Raw genomic sequence first — 26,285 nt, forward strand, 5'->3', positions numbered from 1 at the left:
TAATGAGTGACAAATAACCACCTTTGATTAAACAGCACACAAGTTTAATTAGCATATAAGAGCCGTTTTTCTGATTGATTCTTCATAGGCACTTGGTATTCCAACTTGTTTAGAAAAAAATATTTTCTCCAGAAAATTGACTTGTACTTCATGCACTTCAATGTAAACTTTAAGCACTCGTTTTGTGAAAGGGGCCTGTTGGGCTGCTGCCAAAATGGCATTTTGATCTGGTGTTTTACCCTCTAGATGTATCTAACACACATGCATCATTACCAAAAGCTAAACAAAAAGCCGTTTTTATATGCACGATTTAGCAATAAATATAGTAAATCAAAACTGTGATGTAAAAAACATATGAAATATAAAAGGCTGTTATTTGTCTGATAAAGAAAAAGTACTCCTTTAAAGTACAATACCTCTCAGCAATCTCAAGTCCAATTTTTGCCAAATGTTCAACGGCATCTCCAAACTGATATGCATTTTCTGCACTGGCATTTCCGAGAAGATAACGAGCATAAATTCCCTATAATTTAAAAGAAAATGATTATTTATGATAGGTAAGAATATACCTCTTCATTGTTTGAGAATGCAGTCATTAGATAAATGATTGATTCAGTCAATCCAGGATAAATATATTCAAGAAAAATAACCTCCATGAGACATATTTTTTTTCTTACTCTGATTTCCTATTTCATTACTCAGGATAATGTGAAGCTGAGGAGATAAAATAGAATGTGCAAATGTAATTATTACGCATACATTTGCAATGTCAGTGACAAATAAGACCCTACTCTCCACTGAGCAAGCAGGTAATGTACACTTAATAGTAGTGTCTGTTTTTAAAATATCATGTTAATTCATTTTTAAAGAAGTGAGTATGCTACAACATCTACTATAGGGCAAATTAAATCAGATAAGGTCACTACATCGAACTGAAAATGATTATGATAATTATTAAAACTGGTTCAATAACTGAATATATAAGTGATATCGACCTTCAGTAATCAAATTGTACCATCAACAGAGGGTACCCTTCATAAAAGACTCCACAAGGCCACCAAAAAAACATTCTCAAATAAACTAGGTATTTAAAAAAATAAAGTACAAAAGTGTATAAAAAAGGATATGAAAATGCAGAATAAACAAGATACTAGATGGAGCTTGGAGGAGAAAATAATAACACATAATTAAAAGACAAATACTGAACTCACTGTAATTTTTAGATTATGTAAACTAAGGCTACAACTGGCCTAAGCAGTAGTAAAGTCTCTTACCATCTTGTTCAAATGTTATTTACAAGAGATAGTCGAATAAGTGATATGACTTCATATGCCTCTTGTCCTCTTTCATTCTCTCATTAACCAAAATATTTCATCAAGTTGTTGATCATATAAAAGATTCTGGGCCTAACTTTCAGTTCTAAACTTGTTTTCTAGTTTGTTTCTGGATATATGCATTTCAAAAGAAACTTGTCCACAGTTCATATAGTGTAACACAAGGTAAAATATGGTTAAATATCTGGAAATATGTATCCACATACGAATCCCGCAAATGCCAAAAAGGACTCTGCTCTGTTGGGCCCTTGAGCAAGGCCCTTAACCTGCAATAGCTGAGCGCTTTGAGTAGTGAGAAAAGCGCTATATACAGTGCATCCAGAAAGTATTCACAGCGTATCACTTGTTCCACATTTTATGTTACAGCCTTATTCCAAAATGGATTAATTTCATTTTTTTCCTCAGAATTCTACACACAACACCCCATAATGACAACGTGAAAAAGGCTTACTTGAGCTTTTTGCAAATTTATTAAAAATGAAAAAAACTAACATAAGTATTCACAGCCTTTGCCATGAAGCTCAAAATTGAGCTCAGGTGCATCCTGTTTCCCCTGATCATCCTTGAGATGTTTCTGCCGCTTAAATGGAGTCCACCTGTGATAAATTCAGTTGATTGGACATGATTTGGAAAGGCACACACCTGTCTATATAAGGTCCCAAAGTTGACAGTTCATGTCAGAGCACAAACCAAGCATGACATCAAAGGAATTGTCTGTAGACCTCTGAGACAGGATTGTCTCGAGGCACAAATCTGGGGAAGGTTACAGAAAAATTTCCGCTGCTTTGAAGGTCCCAATGAGCACAGTGGCCTCCATCATCCGCAAGTGGAAGAAGTTCGAAACCACCAGGACTCTTCCTAGAGCTGGCCGGCCATCTAAACTGAGCAATCGGGGGAGAAGGGCCTTAGTCAGGGAGGTGACCAAGAACACGGTAGTCACTCTGTCAGAGCTCCAGAGGTCCTCTGTGGAAAGAGGAGAACTTTCCAGAAGGACAACCATCTCTGCAGCAATACACCAATCAGCCCTGTATGGTAGAGTGGCCAGATGGAAGCCACTCCTTAGTAAAAGGCACATGGCAGCCCGCCTGGAGTTTGCCAAAAGGCACCTGAAGGACTGTCAGACCATGAGAAACAAAATTCTCTGGTCTGATGAGACAAAGATTGAACTCTTTGGTGTGAATGCCAGGCGTCACGTTTGGAGGAAACCAGGCACCACTCATCACCAGGCCAATACCACCCCTACAGTGAAGCATGGTGGTGGCAGCATCATGCTGTAGGGATGTTTTTCAGCGACAGAAACTGGGAGACTAGTCAGGATAAAGGGAAAGATGACTGCAGCAATGTACAGAGACTCCTGGATGAAAACCTGCTCCAGAGCGCTTTTGGCCTCAGACTGGGGTGACGTTTCATCTTTCAGCAGGACAACGACCCTAAGCACAAGATATCAAAGGAATGGCTTCAGGACAACTCTGTGAATGTCCTTGAGTGGCCCATCCAGACCCCAGACTTGAATCCGATTGAACATCTCTGGAGAGATCTTAAAATGGCTGTGCACCAACGCTTCCCATCCAACCTGATGGAGCTTGAGAGGTGCTGCAAAGAGGAATGGGCGAAACTGGCCAAGGATAGGTGTGCCAAGCTTGTGGCATCATATTCAAAAAGACTTGAGGCTGTAACTGCTGCCAAAGGTGCATCAACAAAGTATTGAGCAAAGGCTGTGAATACTTATGTACATGTGATTTCTCAGTTTTTTTATTTTAAATAAATTTGTAAAAATCTCAAGTAAACTTTTTTCACATTATCGTTATGGGGTGTTGTGTGTAGAATTCTGAGGAAAAAATGAATTTAATCCATTTTGGAATAAGGCTGTAAGGTAACAAAATGTGGAAAAAGTGATGCGCTGTGAATACTTTCTGGATGCACTGTAAATGCAAAGAATTATTATTATTATTATTATTTAAGCCAAATCTATGTATAAATAGGTCAGATTAACAAAGAGAATTACATACGTATGTCTCCATAACCATTGTCAAGGGCACGCTTACTTACATTAGCTCATGGGAATTAAGCAAAGGGAATGATAAGAAGCAGGTTTTAGAAAACACTGCATAGTTCACATACATGTCCACTTTCTAGTGCTGAAACAGTCAACCCGGTGTTAGATCTCCAATGACCTGCAAACACCACCTACCTCTCAAGAACATAACATAAAAAATTTGACAAACGAGGGGAGACCATTCAGTCAAGCCTGTTTGTTTAGTGTAACCACCACGGTACGTTGCAGCACCTGAAACCACTGGCACAACCTCACAGACAAAAAATTCCAGTTTAAATAAAATGTTTATTTTTCCAAATACCTTGCACAAAGGCTTTAAAAAGGGCATAAACCAAACACAATACAATTCTTCTTCTCACTTTCTCTCCTTCCACTTCTTCAGGCAAGCTTCTTCCTCTTCCACCAACTCTAATTCACTTAGATGAGTTTGAGCACTTCTTTTAAGCCAGACCCAGGAGTATGTCTGGTGCTAGGACACAGGCCAATGGAGGCACTCCCAGGTCAATCAGAAATCCCAAAAAATAGAGATTGTGAATTGCTTCAGCTCTCCTTGGCAGCTCCCAAGGAACCCAAAAGGGCTGCCTCAAGCAACTACAGGTTGCTTAGTGCCACTGTTCTACATTCAAGTTGTTTTTCAGCCCATGAAAAGACATGAAAAACTGAGAGCATTGGAATCAACAGATGGAAAGATTCAGTCGAGTGTGTTTCTACTGTAGGATGCTCAGGAGGGTGTGAGCTGTTATCACTGTCTGTTATAACTGATCGTGGACCTCCTGGAGGCTTATTTCTTTTAGGGATGCTGCTGACTGGAGTTTTTGTTTTTCTTTCTTTCATTATCTACTGGCCACAATTAATTAATGAACAAATAAGGTTTGGTGCTTTAAATCTTCAGTCAGTGAAGAGTGCTGCACAAAAATAAAGTTAATTGATTTGAATTGAACTTCGCTTTTCAAGTCCTCATGAAAATAATGAATAATAACTCCAATACAAAACTTATACTGAATAAAGAACATAAATAACTATCCTGGTAAATCTGCTTGGGATATGATTCTCTAAAGACTTAAGTATTAAAGGCCCAGTTTAAGAAAATGTTATGTTATACATTATTCTGACTTCAACAGACTGACATTCAGTCTGCTGCCCATTTTGTGAAGTCTCAGAAAATCTAGTCTCCCTGTAAAAGAAAATATTGGTGCCAAAATGGAAAGTGCATAGTCTGAACATTTTTCAAAATATAAAACACATATAAACCCAAAAAATGCCTTTCGAGGTCATAAATTATAGAAAGAAAACAACAAAAAATTAAAATACATACTTATTGCAAAAAGTAGAGACAAGGCCCAGCCCCTCAAAATTACAGAGATGGCAAAAAACAGCAGCTCAGCTTTTTTAAAGACATCTGATAAACCATGACCAAAGTAGGAAACAAAAGTAAATCCAGTAGGAATAACACCAAACAGTGTTTTTAAGTTTTTGAAACATTTGAAATAAAGGGAAGATGTCAAAAATACACCACATTAATTATATACAATTGTTTTACTCTTATTCAGTTTTGTGCCAAGTCTAATTTGTTTTGCACTGCTTTTTGTATGTTAAAACAAAAAGCTCAAATTAGCTAGTTTTGTGCTTTGACCCTCTGTCCATAACATTGTTGGGACCCTATGTTGAGTCACACCAGTGTCATAAATTTTCATACCATTATATCAGCATCACATGTCAAAATAACAACAACAACATTTATTTATATAGCACATTTTCATACAAACAGTAGCTCAAAGTGCTTTACATAATAAAGAATAGAAAAATAAAAGACACAATAAGAAAACAAAATAAATCAACATTAATTAACATCGAATAAGAGTAAGGTTCAATGGCCAGGGGGGACAGAAAAAACAAAAAAACTCCAGACAGCTGGAGAAAAAATGGCTATTTTACTAAAAGTAGGCAAATCTCAGATTTTCTATGGGTTTAACTTAAAATTCAAAGCAACCTGTTTGAAAAAGACATTTTTTGTTCTTTTGACTCAGAATTGTTTATTGACTAAGAGGTTTGTTTTGATCCTCTGTTATTAGTGTTTTGGTTTTGAATTTGGCTGGAATTCTTCCAAAAGCTTGCTTAGCATTTAAAATCTCACTTTCTGCCATTAAAAAGTAACACATTACAGATTCTCCCTTCATCTCATAGACAGATTCATTCAATCAAAATAATTTCTTGGTAATTTTCTCTAAGAAGCTCCCCTTCTTTGACAATTGGTTTCATATCTGGCTTCAAAGTGAGTCACCATTGGGTTGCACATCAGTTATTCAATGTGCTGTGGAGGCTATTGAGTGTTAAGCATTGACATTTTACTCTTTTAGGCTTTGAATTTCAGAAACACGACTCCTGCATTTTTGTTCTTTTGCATTTTTATCAAATATTTACCCCAATTTTTTTTTTCCTAATATGATTCTCCAGGATCGTATACTGATTTCAGCCTGCTTGAATGATGGGTTTCTCTACATAACCAATCCGATTTGTTGCATTTACCTAACACAAGGTTTCAGTTCCTAGTAAATAAAAGTTTTAGGTGCCAGGAAGGAAGGAAGGAAGGACAGGGATTCTTGATTGGCCAGGATGCCATAATCAATGGATTAGAATGGGGTAACAGAGAGTAATTAATTTCCCCACACAACAGGTGGCAGTGTTCCTCAGGGCTAAACTTGATTAGGACACCCGCAGATTGGCATGGGAGCTGGAGTCCAAAAATGCAGCCATTTCTGGGTCTTTGGGGATCACCAGAGGGCACTGCCGTTGGTGGACTGCCCTGGTTTTCACATGACCCAGAAGTGCTTCAGACAACTTAGACAGGAGACCAGAAGCAGTTCCCAGGTCACATTTAAAAGAAAGCCCACTGTCTCACTTAGAAAAGTCAGAGTGGGGAGACAGTTGACAATGCTTTCTTGGATGGGGAAGGAGAATTGTTTAGTGTGTAATTTTCCTGGAGTTCTTATGAAAAGGGTGGTTTGTCAGATAAAAACTTTTAATTGAACCTGGAATTGTGTTGGGTATTACTGTGTCTGTAGTTTGGGACTCGGTGATGCTCCCTATTGGTTACAAAAACAACAATATCACATGTGTGCTTTAGGTGAAAGATCACAGAGAACTGGACAGTGTTTTACCAGACTGCTTAGCCATGTATTAAGACAAAGAGTTAAAATAATAAGAAGAAATGTAACACATAAAATGAATTAAAATCTATACTAATGAAAGACAAAGCCCTCACTGACTCACTCACTCACTCATCACTAATTCTCCAGCTTCCCATGTAGGTAGAAGGCTGAAATTTGGCAGGCTCATTCCTTACAGCTTACTTACAAAAGTTGGGCAGGTTTCATTTCGAAATTCCACGCGTAATGGTCATAACTGAAACCTATTTTTCTCCATATACTGTAATGGACAGTTCAGCTCAATGGCCGTGGGGGGCGGAGTTGCATGTGACATCATCACGCCTCCCACGTAATCACGTGAAATGACTGTGAACGCAGTACATAGAAAACAAGGAAGAGATCCAAAGAGCGCTGAACAAAAAAAGCCATTTCACAATTGAGAAGGCACCAAAAGATTATAAAGCGAGTGATGCATACAAGCATATTCATAAGTGCAGCTACTGCGGAAACAAAGCACGGTATGAATCGTAAGTTTAAATTAAGTTTATAGATACACCCCGCTGCCGTTTGTCATGCCTACGACGAATATGGTATTCGCGAGATATAAGTTTAATGAGAAGACACAAGGTATAAACGAGACTTTGGATCACTTTGTAACGGAGTTAAAATTGCTGTAACAAAAAACTTTTAAGTGCCAGGTCTTAGCTAACATTAAATAAAGCCGTTGACATTGCGAGATCGCACGAGCACAGCTGAGAAGCTTCGATGCATGTACTCCGCGTTAAAAAAACAAACGCATTTAATCACACTTTGCATTCCAAGCAAAGGGGAACATTTGTCAATGCATGATTTCCTGGTACATCGATTACATTGATGCACACATCAGAGTTACAAAAATGTAAGAGTTGGAAGAAAGCGCGTTGCTAGGACTGATCGGAGGCAAATTTCATTTCAAAAGACTACCCGACGGAAGCCTTGATAAAAGCGTGGTTTTGTGCAAACTGTCCAAATACGAAGCTGATTGAAAGAAATAATGATAATCAAATCCTTGATGACAGCAACACTCACAACAGTCACAAAACTATTACACTGACAATCATGTTAAATTATTTTTAAAAAAATTTCCTTTTCTTAGCACAAGCACAGCTAAGAGGCTTCGATGCATGTACTCCATAACGCGTTAAAAAAATAACACATTTAGTCACACTTTGCATTCCAAGCAAAGGGGAACTTTTGTCAATACATGATTTCCTGGTACATCGATTACATTGATGCACACATCAGAGCTACAAAAAAGTAAGAGTCGGAAGAAAGCGCGTTGCTAGCACTGATCAGAGGCAAATTTCATTTCAAAAGACTACCCAACGGAAGCCTTGATAAAAGCGTGGTTTTGTGCAAACTGTGCAAAAATGAGTTTGCATACCACCGAGGCACTTCAACCTTATGGTACCATCTAAATGCAAAACATGTTACAGCGAGCACAGAAACTGTGTATGCTGTTAGCACTAGCAGTACGAGTTCGAGTACCAACAACAGGTGTCGGTAGCCCAAACCTCATGAAATGACTGGCTTCAGGACCAAAATTAGTAAGTCAACATCTGTCAAACTTACAAATTCTCTCGCAAAATGGATTGCTTTGAACTCTAGACCACTAACAGTGGTGGAAGATAGGGGGTTAGAAAATGTGCTACAGTTAGTGTCAGGACATCCAACTTTACAACTGCCCTGCCGAAAGACTATTTAAAATAAAATTCAACAGCTTTATGACACTGAAAAGCAAGCAAAATTAGATGCATTACAAACAGCGGACTTTGTGGCTCTTACTGGGTATCATTGGACTTCCGTGACCGTTAGTAATTCTAATTACATTTAATTAGAAAATGTTCAATGATCACACTGTTTTAACCTAATGTACAAAATAATTTTGGCTAAGGTTACTCAGAGTTCAAAGGTGAAGCTGGTCAAATTACCTTTTATGTTTCTGCCTTATTTTTTTAATAAGAAAAACTGCACTTTATGTTGAAATTTTTGTTATTATTATTTAAAGACAATACCATTCTGAAAATGAACTTCAAGTACTTAAAATACAACTTTATTTTTAAGTCTGCCCAATTTTAGCATATATATATATATATATAGCCCTGCGGTGGGTTGGCACCCTGCCCAGGATTGGTTCCTGCCTTGTGCCCTGTGTTGGCTGGGATTAACTCCAGCAGACCCCCGTGATCCTGTATTCGGATTCAGCGGGTTAGAAAATGGATGGATGGAGATTATATATATAAGGTTCATTCCTTACAGCTTCCTTACAAAAGTTGGGCAGGTTTTATATCGAAATTCTACGCGTAATGGTCATAACTGGAAGCAGTTTTTCTCCATTTACTGTAATGGAGATGAGCTTCAACGCCGTGGGGGCAGAGTTTCGTGTGACATCATCACGCAGTACATAGAAAACCAGGAAGACCTCAAAAAGCGCTGAAGAAAACATGCATTATATAATTGAGAAGGCAGCGAAACAATAAGAAGCGAGCGATACAACCATATTCATGAGTTCTGCTACTTCGGAAACAAAGCACGATGTAAACCTACACTTTAAATTAAGTTCATAGACAGGCTGCGCTGGCGTTTGTAATTTAGTGCCTGCCCATATAAGGCCGTCCGTCAGCGGCAATCCAATAGCAAACTGCCATGGGTAAATATTCACGGGTGAAGGACTGTGCTTATGGAGAGGAAGATGAGATGGTCAGGGTGGTGTTTGACACAAACTCAGCGAAACTGCGAGAGAAAGTTTTAAGTGCCAGGACTAAGGTAACATTAAATACAGCCATGGACATAGCACGAGATGGCACCAGCACAGCTGGGAACCTTCGCTGCATGTACACCGAGTGGCTCACGTGAACTGACGCAGTGCACAGATAAAGGCAACAGTTCCAAAGAGCTGAACAAAACCGAATTACACAATTGAAAAGGCAGCAAAAAATATGAAGCGTCTCATACATACAAGCATATTCATAAATCCAACTACTGCGGAAACAAAGCACACGTTGGAAAAAGTCAATGTCCGCTAAAGGAAGACAGTGTAAAAAAAACCCGTGCATGCAGTGTGTCAGGTCTCAGATAAAGAAGAAGACGAGCTGTTTATTGATGCAGTAAGAAACGAATCGATGAATGAAACCTGTCATCTTTACAACGATTGACAAACACGGAATGTAACTTGAACACAACACATCCTACAAATACGAACCTGATTGAAAGAAATAATGATAATCAAATCCTTGATGACAGCAATACTCAGTAACACTCACAAAACAAATACTGTATATTGACAGTCATGTTACGTTATTTTTAAAATGTTCCCTTTTCTTTTTCTAGCTTTTTTAACACACTACTTCTCCGCTGCGATACGCGGGTATATATATATGTATATATATATATAACCCGATCTACATACTCGAATAATGGATACTTTATTTGCCATCAGTGATTGTTTTGGTAAAGCCATACTCAGTGTATTCATTAGATGAGCGGTAAAAAGTAAGGGCAAGGGAGGATGACTTATTGAGGCATGCAGGCTGTAGTGCGTCAACTCTATCTGAATTGCGATCACATTTGAAAAAATATATCTTTTCAAGTTCTATTTAGTCCATATGTGTCAAACTCAAGGGCGCGGGCCACATCCGCCCGCGTAATTATATCCGGCCCGAGATCATTTTATATACTGTATTATTGTTATTAAAGCCCGGGTATATGAAGCGCTGGTAACACAATAAACTACAGATCCCATAATGCAGCGCTTCAGCTGCCTTGCCGAACAGTTACCGTGTTAATCAAGTGTAGCTTAAGATGCTGCAAGTTATTGCGAAGCTAGCTCACACGATGCTGAAGAGAAAAGTTGATTCTGAAAATAGAGCCTTTAAAAACCGATGGGAGGCTGAGTATATGTTTACTGAATCCGTGTGTCTCATTTGTGGAGCTAATGTGGCTGTAATTACAGAATTTAATCTAAGACGGCACTATAAAACAAAACATCAGGGTAACCTGAAAGACCTGAATGCAATGCAGAAGATACAGAAAGCAGAAGAATTAAATAAGAATCTGACACTTCAGCGGACGTTTTTACCGTGCACAATCACAAAGTGATTTCAATTGAGGCTGCTTTTATGGGAGACACAACCACTTGCCCCACTTTCCCTATTACCAAGTAATGTTAAACCAAGTCGTCACTACGGTGTTCCCAAATCCGCACTTTGCTGATAAACTGAGCGCTGCACTGAGTTTGCACGGCGCTTTGGTGACTTTGAAGAACAAAAAAAGTCCGTCTACATGCGGCTCGAACCTTGTGCATGTTTGGTAGCACATATCTGTGTGAGAAGCTCTTCTCAGTGATAAAGACTAACAAAACAGCACACAGGAGTCGCCTCACTGATGAGCACCTGCAATCCATCCTGAGAATCTCCACAACACAGAACCTCACACCAAACAGAAACGAACCTGTTGCCAAAAAAAGATGCCAGGCGTCCAGCTCTAAAATGACATATGAGCAAAGACAACTGAATGATTTGATTTGTTATTGCTGAAAGGAACACATTTTATTTATATTTCTTGGTTTTGTTATGCAGCATGTTCATATTTGAATTTGTATAATTTTGACAGGATATATTTTTATGGAGAGTTTATTTTTTATAAAATATAAAATTACATAAGAGTAAAGAAATTTTAATGTTTGTTCTTTTAATGTTTACTTTATTTCTAACTTGTATAATTTAGACAGGATATATTTTTATGGAGAGCAAAATATTATAAGTTGTTTAAGGTTTGAGTTGATTTATTCAGGAATAATATTCCTGTCTCTTTTTACCATTCCTACCAAAGATATTTCTGTCGACTAAATAAAAATTCCTTCTATTTAAAATTTAAATAGAACTTGAACAAATACGATAGTTCATAATATCCACGCAGACTTGCACGTAAGAGCGGGAGTTATCTGTTTTAACAAGCAGCGTATTGCACTGATACGAAATAGCTGTGTGTGTATATATGTATGTATATGTATATATATGTTTATATATGTGTGTGTGTATGTATATATATATATATATGTATGTGTGTGTATATATGTGTGTGTATGTATGTATGTGTGTATGTATATATATATATATATGTATTTGTGTGTATATATGTGTGTGTATGTATGTGTGTATGTATATGTATAGATATGTATATATATATATGTCTGTGTGTGTGTGTAAATATATATATATATATTTATATTTATATATATTTACTATATATATATATATATATATATATATGACAACAACACTCATCACTCACAACAGTGACAAAACAATAACATTGACAATCATGTTACGTTATTTTCAAAATGTTTCCTTTTCTTTTTCATTGCTTCTTTAACACACTACTTCTCCGCTGCGAAGCGCGGGTATTTTGCTAGTACATACATATATATACATATACACATACATATATATACATATACACATACATATATATATATATACATATACATATATATATATATATATATACATTGTGAACCTGGCCCGGGCACAGACAGGCAGACATCTTGTTTTGCACAAACCACCACACGTTTATTTACAATATTTACACTTAATTGGTCACCCAGACCCCAAATAATGGTCACAAAAACCCAGTTCAGTGCACAGTACCCCAAACAGTCCTGGCCACAAATGCCTTTCTTCGGCCGCCTCCACTCTCCTCTTGCTTCGTCCTCCTTCCACCCGACTCCAGCCCCGAATGAATGGAGACGGCCCCTTTTATAGATGACCCGGATGAGCACCTGGTGTTCCCGGCATTCGATCCGTTATACGCCCCAGCGTGGCGGAAGTGCCGTTGTCCTCCGGCTGCTCTCTGGCGCCGTTATAAATCTTCCCCCCAGCACTTCCTGGTGTGGCGGAAGTGCTGGGGCAACAGGTCCCCAAGGCACTGGGGTGCCTCCTGGCGGTGACCACGGGCCCCTACAGGGAAAGGCTTCCATGCCCTTGACCCGTGGCCCCCAAAGCAACCCGGAAGGCAAACCCCACGTGATCCAGGCCGGGCTCTGACCCTCTTCCGTCCCTCCTGGCGTCCCGGCCGGGTCATGGCCCCTGGCATCCCTGACAACATATATATATACATATACATATATATATATACAGTTGTGTGAAAAACTATTTGCCCCCTTCCTGATTTCTTATTCTTTTGCATGTTTGTCACACAAAATTTTTCTGTTCATCAAACACATTTAACCATTAGTCAAATATAACACAAGTAAACACAAAATGCAGTTTTTAAATGATGGTTTTTATTATTTAGGGAGAAAAAAATCCAAACCTACATGGCCCTGTGTGAAAAAGTAATTGCCCCCTGAACCTAATAACTGGTTGGGCCACCCTTAGCAGCAATAACTGCAATCAAGCGTTTGCGATAACTTGCAATGAGTCTTTTACAGCGCTCTGGAGGAATTTTGGCCAACTCATCTTTGCAGAATTGTTGTAATTCAGCTTTATTTGAGGGTTTTCTAACATGAACCGCCTTTTTAAGGTCATGCCATAGCATCTCAATTGGATTCAGGACAGGACTTTGACTAGGCCACTCCAAAGTCTTAATTTTGTTTTTCTTCAGCCATTCAGAGGTGGATTTGCTGGTGTGTTTTGGGTCATTGTCCTGTTGCAGCACCCAAGATCGCTTCAGCTTGAGTTGACGAACAGATGGCCGGACATTCTCCTTCAGGATTTTTTGGTAGACAGTAGAATTCATGGTTCCATCTATCACAGCAAGCCTTCCAGGCCCTGAAGCAGTCATTGGAAATCTACCATGCAGGCCGTTTTTGCCCAGTCTCTTTCTTATGGTGGAGTCGTGAACACTGACCTTAATTGAAGCAAGTGAGGCCTGCAGTTCTTTAGACGTTGTCCTGGGGTCTTTTATGACCTCTCGGATGAGTCGTCTCTGCGCTCTTGGGGTAATTTTGGTCGACCGGCCAGTCCTGGGAAGGTTCACCACTGTTCCATGATTTTTTCATTTGTGGATAATGGCTCTCACTGTGGTTCGCTGGAGTACCAAAGCTTTAGAAATGGCTTTATAACCTTTACCAGACTGATAGATCTCAATTACTTCTGTTCTCATTTGTTGCTGAATTTCTTTGGATCTTGGCATGATGTCTAGCTTTTGAGGTGCTTTTGGTCTACTTCTCTGTGTCAGGCAGCTCCTATTTAAGTGATTTCTTGATTGAAACAGGTGTGGCAGTAATCAGGCCTGGGGTGGCTCACGGAAATTGAACTCAGGTGTGATACACCACAGTTAGGTTATTTTTTAACAAGGGGGCAATGACTTTTTCACACAGGGCCATTTAGGTTTGGATTTTTTTTCTCCCTAAATAATAAAAACCATCATTTAAAAACTGCATTTTGTGTTTACTTGTGTTATATTTGACTAATTGTTAAATGTGTTTGATGATCAGAAACATTTTGTGGGACAAACATGCAAAAGAATAAGAAATCAGGGAGGGGGCAAATAGTTTTTCACACCACTGTATGTATATATATATATATATATATATATATATATATATATGTGTGTGTGTGTATATATATAAACTGCTCAAAAAAATTAAAGGAACACTTTGAAAACACATCAGATCTCAATGGGAAAAAGAAATCCTCCTGGATATCTATACTGATATAGACTGGGTAATGTGTTAGGAATGAAAGGATGCCACACCGTTTGATGGAAATGAAAATGATCAACCTACAGAGCCCTGAATTCAAAGACGCCCCAAAAATCAGAGTGAAAAAATTATGTGGCAGGCTAGTCCATTTTGCCAAAATTTAATTGCAGCAACTCAAAATTGTACGCAGCACTTTGTATGGCCCCTGTGTTCTTGTATACATGCCTGACAACATCGGTGCATGCTTCTAATGAGATGACAGATGGTGTTGTGGGGATCTCCTCCCAGATCTGGACCAGGGCATCACTGAGCTCCTGGACAGTCTGAGGTGCAACCTGGTGGCATTGGATGGACCAAAACATAATGTCCCAGAGGTGTTCTATTGGATTTAGGTCAGGAAAGTGTGGTGGCCAGTCAATGGTATCAATTCCTTCATCCTCCAGGAACTGCCTGCATACTCTCACCACATGAGGCCAGGAATTGTCGTGCACCAGGAGCCACTGTACCAGCATAGGGTCTGACAATGGGTCCAAAGATTTCATCCTGATACCTAATGGCAGCCAAGGTGCCTTTGTCAAGCCTGTAGCGGTCTGTGTGACCCTCCATGGATATGCCTCCCCAGACAATCATTAACCCACCACCAAACTGCTCATGCTGAATGATGTTACAGGCAGCATAATGTTCTCCATGGCTTCTCCAGACCCTTTCACTTCTGTCACGTGCTTAGGGTGAACCTGCTCTCATCTGTAAAAAGCACAGGGCACCAGTGGTGCATCTGCCAATTCTGGTATTCTATTGCGAATACCAATCGAGCTGCATGCTGCTGGGCAGTGAGCTCAGAGGCCATTAGAGGACATGGGGCCCTTGGGTCACCCTCATGAAGTCTTTCTGGTTGTTTGGTCAGAGACATTCACACCAGTGGCCTGCTGGAGGTCATTTTGTAGGGCTCTGGCAGTGCTCATCCTGTTCCTCCTTGCCCAAAGGAGCAGATACTGGTCCTGCTGATGGGTTATGGACCTTCTATGGCCCTCTCCAGCTCTCCTAGAGTAACTGCTTGTCTCCTAGAATCTCCTCCATGCCCTTGAGACTGTGCAGGGAGACACAGCAAACCTTCTGGCAATGACACGTATTGATGTGCCATCCTGAAGAAGTTGGACTACCTGTGCAACCTCTGTAGGGTCCAGGTATCCAGGTAGTGACACTGACTGTAGCCAAATGCAAAGCTAGTGAAGAAACAGTCAGAAAAGATGAGGAGGATAAAATGTCAGTGGCATCCACCTGTTAAACCATTCCTGTTTTGGGGGTCATCTCATTGTTGCCCCTCTAGTGCATCTGTTGTTAATTTCATTAACACCACAGCAGCTGAAACTGATTAACAACCCCCTTTGCTACTTAACTGACCAGATTAATATCCCATAAGTTTCATTGACTTTATGCTATACTCTGATTAAAAAGTGTTCCTTTAATTCTTTTGAGCAGTATATATACACTGTGTGCACAATTATTAGGCAAGTTGTATTTTTGAGGATTAATTTTAATATGGAACAAACACAGTGCTATCAGTCAATCCAAAATGTTAATAAACTTGAAACCTGAATGTTTCACAACGGAAATGTGAGTGTGAACATCATCAGGGGAATACATATGTGCGCACAATTATTAGGCAACTATTAGTGTGCAGATTTATTATGCAACTAAAGGAAAAATGAAAATTTTCCCATCTCACTTGTTTATTTTCATCTGTTATAGTGAGAATAATAAACAAACACCTCAAAATTTACAAATAAACATCTCTGAAATTTCAAAAAAAATAAATCAATCAATCAATGACCAATATATAGCCACCCTTCTTTCCAATAACAGTCATAAGCCTTTCCATTTATGGAGTCTGTCAGGTTCTTGATCTGTTGACGATCAGCTTTTTGTGGAGCAGTGACTACAGCCTCCCAGACACTCTTCAGAGAGGTGTATTGTTTTTCTCCCCCGTAAATCTAGCGTTTAAGAAGTGCCCACAAGTTCTCGATAGGGTTTAGGTCAGATGAGGAAGGGGGGCCATGTCATTATTCCTTCATCTTTAAGGGCTTTACTGGCTGCCCACGCAGTGGAGAACTTCAATGCAAGTGATGGAGCATTGGCCTGCATAAAAATCATGGTCTTTTTCCTGTATCACTGTTTGAAGAAAGTGTCTTCGAAAAACTGGCAGTAGGTTTGGGAGTTGATTTTGAGTTCATCTTCAATGCAAAAAGATCCAACTAGCTCATCTTTAAAAATACCAGCTCATACCCGTTACCCCACCTCCACATTGGAGTGGAGCTCTGTGCCCATTACTGATCCACAGGTCCATCCATCTGGTCCATCAAGAGTCACTCTCATCTCATCGGTCCATAAAACCTTTGAAAAAAATCTGTCTTCAGATATTTCTTGGCCCAGTTTTGACGTTTCAACTTATGTTTCTTGTTCAGTGGTGGTTGGGTTTCAGCCCTCCTTACCTTGGCCATGTCTTTGAGCACTGAACGCCTTGTACTTCTGGGCACTCCAGGTAGGTTGCAGCTCTGGAATATGAAAGTACTGGAGGATAATGGGTTCCTGGTAGCTTCACGTTTGATTCTTCTCAAATTTTTGGCAGCTAATTTATGCTCTTTTGTTCTCAACACGTTTCTTGCGACCCTGTTGACTATTTGCAACAAAATGCTTGATGGTTCTGTGATCACACACCAATATCTTAGCAATTCCAAAAGTGCTGCATCCCTCTGAAAGACTTTTTACAATTTTTGACTTTTCAGAGTCAGTTAAAATCTCTTTTTTGGCCCATTTTGCCCGAGGAAAACTAGCTGCCTAATAATTCTGCACACCTTGATATAGGGTGTTGATCTCCTTAGGCCACACCCTCCCTCATTACACAAATACACATCACCTGACGTGCTTAAATCCAATAAGCATTCAAGTTAATACAGCTTGGAGTTGGAATATACGCATTAAAAATGATGATATGGTCAAAATACTCACTTGCCTAATAATTGTGCACACAGTGTACATATATATATATATATATATATATACATATATATATAATCTATATTAATAAAAGGCAATGCCCTCACTGACTGATTGACTGACTCATCACTAATTCTCCAAGTTCCCGTGTGGGTAGAAGGCTGAAATTTGGCAGGCTCATTCCTTACAGTTACTTACAAAAGTTGGGCAGGTTTTTCTACGTGTAATGGTCATAACTGGAAGGTATTTTTCCCCATTTACTGTAATGGGGTTGAGCTCGAAAGCCGTGGGTGCCAGAATTTCGTGTGACATCATCACGCCTCCCATGTAATCACGTGAACTGACTGTCAACGCCGTGCGTAGAAAACCAGGAAGACCTCCAAAAAGCGCTGAAGAAAACATGCATTATATAATTGAGAAGGCAGCGAAACAATATGAAGAGAGCAAGTGACATATACTACCATATTCATGAGTGCTGCTACTTCGGAAAGAAAGCAAGGTGTAAACCCAAACTTTAAATTAAGTTCATAGACAGGCTGCCGCTGGCGTTTCTCATGCACACGGGTAATGCGGGATACAAGTTTAATGAGAGGAAGCAGGATATAAACGAGAGTTTTGATCACTTTGTAACTAAAGTTAAAATTGCAGGTGAAGGGGTGTGCTTATGCAAATTCCGAGAGACTGTGTTTGTGGGGGATTGACAGTTAAGGCGGGTGGGGGAGTCACGTCATCATCTCCCCTCCCATTTACCTAATTTCGCTCTGAGCTGAGCTCCGCGGCTAACGCCGTCTTTCGAAGCAACTTCGTCACACTGCCACCAAATACTCACAGAAAAATCCACAAGTTAATACACACGCTGTCTCTAGAGTTTTTCCACACTGAAGCCTCCAGGCACTACTTACAAAAGGTTACATTGACAATCGTGTTACGTTATTTTTAAAATCTTTCCTTTTCTTAGCACAAGCACAGCTGAGAAGCTTTGATGCATGTGCTCCATAACGCGTTAAAAAATAATGCATTTAATCACACTTTGCATTACAAGCAAAGGGGAACTTTTGTCAATGCATGATTTCCTGGTACACCGATTACTTTGATCAGCACATCCCTATTCATTTTACCCTCGCACCACCTTGGTTTGAGAAGAAGTATGAAAAAATATAAGGTTAACACAGAAAAACAGATCACCAATTCAAGCTTTATGAATAATCGATTCACCATCAATAATTGTTTTGGTAAAGCCATACTCAGTGTAATCCTCCTTCCATTTTATAATTTTTCCGCCACTAGCCATGATTAAATGAACGGTAAAAAATAAGAGCGAAGCGAGGGTGACTTATTTAGGCAGGCATATACACTGTGTGCACAATTATTAGGCAAGTGAGTATTTTGACCATATCATCATTTTTAATGCGTATATTCCAACTCCAAGCTGTATTAACTTGAATGCTTATTGGATTTAAGCACGTCAGGTGATGTGTATTTGTGTAATGAGGGAGGGTGTGGCCTAAGGAGATCAACACCCTATATCAAGGTGTGCAGAATTATTAGGCAGCTAGTTTTCCTCGGGCAAAATGGGCCAAAAAAGAGATTTAACTGACTCTGAAAAGTCAAAAATTGTAAAAAGTCTTTCAGAGGGATGCAACACTTTTGGAATTGCTAAGATATTGGTGTGTGATCACAGAACCATCAAGCATTTTGTTGCAAATAGTCAACAGGGTCGCAAGAAACGTATTGAGAACAAAAGACGCAAATTAGCTGCCAAAGATTTGAGAAAAATCAAACGTGAAGCTACCAGGAACCCATTATCCTCCAGTACTTTCATATTCCAGAGCTGCAACCTACCTGGAGTGCCCAGAAGTACAAGGTGTTCAGTTCTCAAAGACATGGCCAAGGTAAGGAGGGCTGAAACCCAACCACCACTGAACAAGAAACATAAGTTGAAACGTCAAAACTGGGCCAAGAAATATCTGAAGACAGATTTTTTTCAAAGGTTTTATGGACCGATGAGACGAGAGTGACTCTTGATGGACCAGATGGATGGACCTGTGGATCAGTAATGGGCACAGAGCTCCACTCCAACGTGGAGGTGGGGTACTGGTATGAGCTGGTATTTTTAAAGATGAGCTAGTTGGACCTTTTGGCATTGAAGATGAACTCAAAATCAACTCCCAAACCTACTGCCAGTTTTCAAGACACTTTCTTCAAACAGTGATACAGGAAAAAGACCATGATTTTTATGCAGGCCAATGCTCCATCACTTGCATCGAAGTTCTCCACTGCGTGGCCAGCCAGTAAAGGCCTTAAAGATGAAGGAATAATGACATGGCCCCCCTTCCTCATCTGACCTAAACCCTATCGAGAACTTGTGGGCACTTCTTAAACGCTAGATTTACGGGGGAGAAAAACAATACACCTCTCTGAAGAGTGTCTGGGAGGCTGTAGTCACTGCTCCACAAAAAGCTGATCGTCAACAGATCAAGAACCTGACAGACTCCATAAATGGAAAGGCTTATGACTGTTATTGGAAAGAAGGGTGGCTATATTGGTCATTGATTGATTGATTGATTTTTTTTGAAATGTCAGAGATGTTTATTTGTAAATTTTGAGGTGTTTGTTTATTATTCTCACTATAACAGATGAAAATAAACAAGTGAGATGGGAAAATTTTCATTTTTCCTTTAGTTGCATAATAAATCTGCACACTAATAGTTGCCTAATAATTGTGCGACATATGTATTCCCCTGATGATGTTCACACTCACATTTCCGTTGTGAAACATTCAGGTTTCAGGTTTATTAACATTTTGGATTGACTGATAGCACTGTGTTTGTTCCATATTAAAATTAATCCTCAAAAATACAACTTGCCTAATAATTCTGCACTCCCTGTATATGACAGCAACACTCATAACAGTGACAAAACAATTACATTGACAATCATGTTACGTTATTATTAAAATGTTTCCTTTTCATTACTTCTTTAACACACTATTTCTCCGCTGCGAGGCTCGGGTATATTGCTATATATATATATATATATATATATATATATATATATATATATATATATATATATATATATGAATGACCTCCAAAGAGCGCTGAGACTTTTGATATCGTGAACGTGTCTGCAAAAACTGGGGTCTCCTGCCCAGCGAAAGTCGAGCAGCCGGCGCGCGCGCATAGCTGTGTCAGCCTTTGAGACGCTGACTGCGCTTCTGCCTTAAGTCAAAGTGAGCACTTTTAATTTTTTTCACCTCCCAGACAAGTGCAAACACGGAACCCCTTTTCTACACCACTGCAAACTAATATTAAGGCGATTTGCACTTTCTTTTCAACATATACGATTATGAGGTCGTCAGCTCGGATTATGAAGACACGCACACGAGTGGAGGACTGACCGTGCCATCACAGCCGATTAATGGCAGGGACGTCTCACCAGTCTACACAAGATATAGATATAGATATCTATATAGATCTATATAGATATATAGATATGAGAACAACACTCATATCAATGACAAAACAATTACATTAACAATCATGTTACGTTATTTTTAAAATTTTTCCTTTTCTTTTTCATACCTTCTTTAACACACTACTTCTCCGCTGCGAAGCGCGGGTATTCTGCTAGTCTATACTAATAAAAGGCAAAGCCCTCACTGACTCACTCACTCACTCACTCACTGACTGACTGACTGACTCATCACTAATTCCCCAACTTCCCGTGTAGATAGAAGGCTGAAATTTGGCAGGCTTATTCCTTAAAGCTTACTTCCAAAAGTTAAGCAGGTTTCATTTCAAAATTCTACACGTAATGGTCATTATGGTCAATAACGGTCGACAACATCCGCCATGTACGTACTTATTTCGATGGTATGACGCAACCGCTGGCCGCCATATTGAACTTTCCAACGTTACTAATTCTCCAACTTCCCGTGTGGGTAGAAGGCTGACCCCATCTTCACGAAATTTGGTAGGCGGCTTCCCTGCGCTAACCGAAACCAATGTATGTACTTATTTCGGTGGTATGACGCTACTGTCGGCTGCCATATTGAACTTTCCAACGTCACTAATTTTCCAACTTCCCGTGTAGGTAGAAGGCTGAAATTTGGCAGGCTCATTCCTTACAGCTTACTTACAAAAGTTAAGCAGATTTCGTTTTGAAATTCTACGTGTAACGGTCATAACGGTCGACAACGTCCGCCATGTTGAACTTTCTTATTTATGGCCCCATCTTCACGAAATTTGGTAGGCGGCTTCCCTGCGCTAACCGAAACCAATATACGTACTTATTTCGGTGGTAAGATGCCACTGTTGGCCGCCATATTGAACTTTTCAACGGTCTTTGTTACTTATGGGTCCATCTTCAAAAAAATAACTGAATCCTACTTACGTACATATATACGTCCATAGCCTGCAGCTCAGTCACCCTATGAGGCGGCGTTGGGTTCCCCATCCCAACGCTTCCCACGTTGTTGGCTGCCTGCCTATATAAGGCCGTCCGTCGCTCCGGTCTCTTCATTCCCTTCCTTGCTTCACCATGGGATTTACATCTCCCTGTTGATAACTGCAGTGTTTTTATTTAATCTCGGATTCTCCGCTGTTTTATTGTTCATTTATTACGATTATAGTTATTGTGTAGGTATTTTAAACTTACTTTACATTGTTCAGGTACCCATTTCCTTTATCGTTCCAACCGTACCCCCATTAACATGTCTATCGAGGTGATCAACATCAATCAAAGAACTGTCACTTACCGAGTGGTTTCCATGCCCGGAGATGCTGCCTGCCTTTTCCATTCTCTTTGTTACATATTGCACGGCCATATCAGGCTCACTCTTGATATCCGGAGCAACATTGTGTCTTATGTACCGAATGACTGGGACAGGTTCAAGGTGTGGACTGATGACGGTACAGGAGATAATTATACTACACAGGAGCACAATAAGAGTGAAATGCTTAAGCCCTTCACCTATGGTTCTGCATGTGAGTTGATGGCTGCCGCTGAATTGTTCGGTTGTCGCTTTCAAGTGTACCGAAATGGCCAAATATTTTACACCTTTCGACAACCGCCAATGCCTCTTAAACATCTTAGATTCACAGGTGACGATTTCAGTAGTGGACACTTTGATGTTTATGAATGTATAAACTCTCAAAAGCTGGATGCAAAGTTATCGATAAAACCGGATGTATGCTTGCAATGCTTGACAGATGCCAAATGTCACTTCAACACAAGTCCTGCAAATACTGTTGCAATTGAAACAAACCATGAAACTCAAACCGATTATGACAGCTGCAATCCAAGCAGTGAGATTTGAGGAAAGATTACTTTTCATGTGGCCAACTGTATGTTGCATGCTCAAGAGTAAGCTCAGCGCACAGCTTGGTCATATTATAACCGGAGGGCCGAACTGACAACGTGGCATACAAAGAGATCCTTAACAAATAATTATTGGTATATTTTCCCTCAGTTTAAAAAGGTTTAATTTTCTTCTTAATAAAAATTTTAAGGCAGTACTTCGCTGCTGCGAAGCACGGGTATTTTTCTAGTATTAATATAAATGAACCAGTTACAGAGAGTGAAATTTCAAAATTATTATTTTTCCCAGAACTGTAGACAAACACTGAAACACAAAATAAATTAACATGCTGCAAGATGTCTACTGAATATTATTCTGGACTTGTTTAAGTCTGTTCAGACTATACTGAGTAGCATGGCAGAACAGATTTTGGCACTGCTACTCCTAAATCTAGCATCCTATGTTTGAATACTATGATCATCACTGTTGTACATATTAGTGTTTTTCATGTGTTAACAAAAAATCAATAATTTACTGAAAAAAGTACAAATAAAATAATAAAAATAATGGGCAAATACTCTGAAAATCAGAAAAATAAAATAGCTATAGCACTTCATTAGCAAGAGACTGTAGATCGTAAAAATAAAATTTCAAAACACTTTGTCATAAACAAAACCTTTAATCTTTATGGATAGCTTGAAACACTTGGAACAAAATAAGATTTATTTGGCTTTCTGCAAACCACCACTTGGATTGTGATCACACTGCAATATGGGTGTGTTTGTTAAAAAGGAGCTTAAATGCATAAAAGGTCAATTAGAATGGAATCTTTTGCTGAAAGACTAAAATAATAAAAAGAAATTCTATTGTATCAGCCAGTTATATAATTAAATATAATAGTTAAAGTGGTAAACCCACAATAACACATATCAGGCAAGCTTAAAGTAAAAAAAAATGAAACTAACAAGACTAGCTTTGGCATGAGGTAGGAAACCAAAGAAACTTGAGAAAACACATACAGAAAAATGTGCAAGCTGTAGACATAAAGATACCAGGGTGCAAACTGAATGAAGGCCCCTGGACCTGTGAGGAAACAGTGCTGGCCACATCTTGAGCACTACCAGTGCACAATCTACATGTTCTCTGTATGCCAGCATTAGCTTGTTCTGCAGTTTTCTTCTACAGTCAGCTTTGGCATGATGTAGTGGATGGTATATGTACAAATATGAGCAGCAAGTGCTGCAGGTATTGCATAGGCTTTGGCCCCCAATGTCACAGACCTGAACTGTATTAAATGAGTTCAACAATAGATGGATGGGTGGATTTAACATTATCATCTCTGGAACGTAGGAGGAAACTAGAGTACTTTGGAAAAATGCAAACCTAGAGAAAACATGGTAATTCCATACTGATAGTAAACAGATTGGAAAGTAAAAACCTAACTAGTATATCTGTGAGGAATCCAATTACTGAAACATCATTCCACTCAGTTTAAAAAATACTGAGCACAATTAGCGATTAAATACTCTAAGCCTTCTCCATTGACTGTAAATGTCTCTTGGTGAATACTGCACTGAAATAAGCTAAATTCATCCATTAATTTTTATACATTGAATTTTTCCACTATAGGGAAAACATCGAATCTATAGCAACAACCAATTCTATACAGAAAGCCAGTATGACAAAAGCAGTTGTTATGTGAACCCATGTTGGAGTTATAATGTAAAATGTTCTTACTGAGTCCTGGGTCATGGCCTATCCTGGCATTATCAGGGAATACAAAGAAACTAGTACAAGCCCTGAATGGGACATCAATCCATCAGAAGTCATGCTGTCTTGTACAGGACCAATTTAGAGTCACCAATTAACCTTAAGTGTGATGTGGGATGAAAACAAGAAAAAACTCAGGGGAACATGAGAATAACATGTGAAATCAGTGACCATGGCATTTTGTGTTTAGTATTGTTTTTGTTTTGATTTGTTTTTACTATAGTGTAATTTTAATAGTGAATAGCTTGCTTGCCTTATATGAATACATTTAATTGAATGTAGTTTTTCTTTTTGGTGGGGTAGCATGGCACCAATGTTTGCGATTAATTGGTGGTGAGCAGGATTTTCTTCCGGTATGTTTGAAACTGCTCGGGGTTAAGGAGTGAGAGAAATACTAATTTTACATGGTCTTGAAATCTTTTCCTTATCTGGCAAAGAATGTTGTCCAGAACATTGCTGTGGAGTTGGTGGTAATACAGGCGCAGGTTTCCTTATGCTGGGCCTCTCTGTGCGCTCAGAACACTTGAGATGCATGCAGTGGCCTCGTAGATCTGATCAAATTAGCCAATCTCTCGCTCAATGGTGTCACAAAACTCTTTCACCTCTGTCAGACAGAATTGTACATCCAATGTTTTGTTCTGTAATATTGCAAAAAGCACTCTGAATACACAAAAATCCCATTAAATGTGTAAAGCAAAAAACAGAACTCAAAATCATTCAGGAGTGCATTATATCCATCATACTCATCATAATGTTCCAGTATGTGGTGAAACAGCTCCTTTAGGGCAACTCTCTTCTGAAACACTGCACTTACCAATCTCGATGCATATTGCCGCATTTATACCACACGAGGAAGACACTGCTGGCAAATATTGTCCAGTAGTTGCATGCACCAAGGGGAGCTGTAGAAAAATACAGCCAAGCCATTGAGGTGGGCAAAAAAGATTTTGGATTAAATTAACCTGCACCCCATTTAATCCAGACAACATGACCACTTCACCATCAAAACACTGTGCTACAACTTTATCCAGACATTAATATTCCTCCAAGAAACGACAATAAGAACAGAGATGTAATTGACTTGCTTGCTTCCAGTAACATCTTCAAGTCTGACAAACTGCTCCTTGACACTTGTGTCTATCACATAATGTAGGACTAGTGTGAGCTGGGCTTCATTATTCATGTCTGTTTTCTCATCTACATAACAGTGACAAATAGTGCTTTATAATCTCCCTTTTTTATCTCTTCTCCCATCACTTCAGCAATAACATTAATCAGGTTGTTTTGTATCTTGCCTGATGTCCCACAATGACAAAACACTTTGTTTGTGGACAGGTTGCAATGTAAGTCTGTGTTTTTTTCAGCAAGAAAAGAAAGAAGCTTCAAATAGTTGCCTCTATTTGTGAGTTCTGCACTCTCAACGTGTCCCCTAAATTAATGTTCCTGATTACCCAAAAATAATGACACAATCTATCAATCTTTTCAATATTTCCCTATTTTTGTTCATCTTTTCATTGTGGAGCTACATTTCCCTGCACACTTGTTCATTGAGCTGTAGATCTACACAGGTTTCCCCAAAAGTTTTCAAAAGCACTGTTGTTTATAAGTGTCTGGTTGTGCTTTGGTGTCTCGCTGCAGCATTGGTTAGACAAGCTTGCAAATCCAGTGTGGCTCTAAATACCAAGTCGATTTGTTGCAAATAATAGGCATTCACAGTAATACAATTTGCACTGCCTTTTGGAGGCTGTGAGCCAAGGGTACTGCTCGAGTTATTGGATTGAAAGTGGCGCACAAAGCGTTTCCCCAGCTGTGATAGGCTTGCTAGCTATGGGTCTGGCTGACCTTTTCTCACAATGTCCAACCTTTCTTGAAAAGTTCAACTTGAAAATGGCTTTGTAAGTATATCTGCAACCAAATCAGTTTCCTCTCCTCTGTCAGCCATTGTGGGTTGAAAAAACAGTCATAAATCTACACAAATATGTTTTAGCTTGAGCAGGTT

At 39.3% G+C, this 26,285-nt stretch overlaps 1 protein-coding gene across 1 annotated transcript in view; it reads right to left on the reverse strand.

Annotated features, from left to right (window-relative positions):
* The window catches only part of acad11 (acyl-CoA dehydrogenase family, member 11), a 559,410-nt gene that overhangs the window by 474,029 nt on the left and 59,096 nt on the right, over positions 1–26,285 (reverse strand). Inside the window, 1 exon segment of the mRNA XM_039754106.1 lies at positions 417–523. Within this exon segment, the coding sequence (XP_039610040.1) occupies positions 417–523 (107 nt within the window).

The sequence above is a fragment of the Polypterus senegalus genome, chromosome 5 (genome assembly GCF_016835505.1).
Source record: "Polypterus senegalus isolate Bchr_013 chromosome 5, ASM1683550v1, whole genome shotgun sequence".
Lineage (NCBI taxonomy): Eukaryota > Metazoa > Chordata > Cladistia > Polypteriformes > Polypteridae > Polypterus > Polypterus senegalus.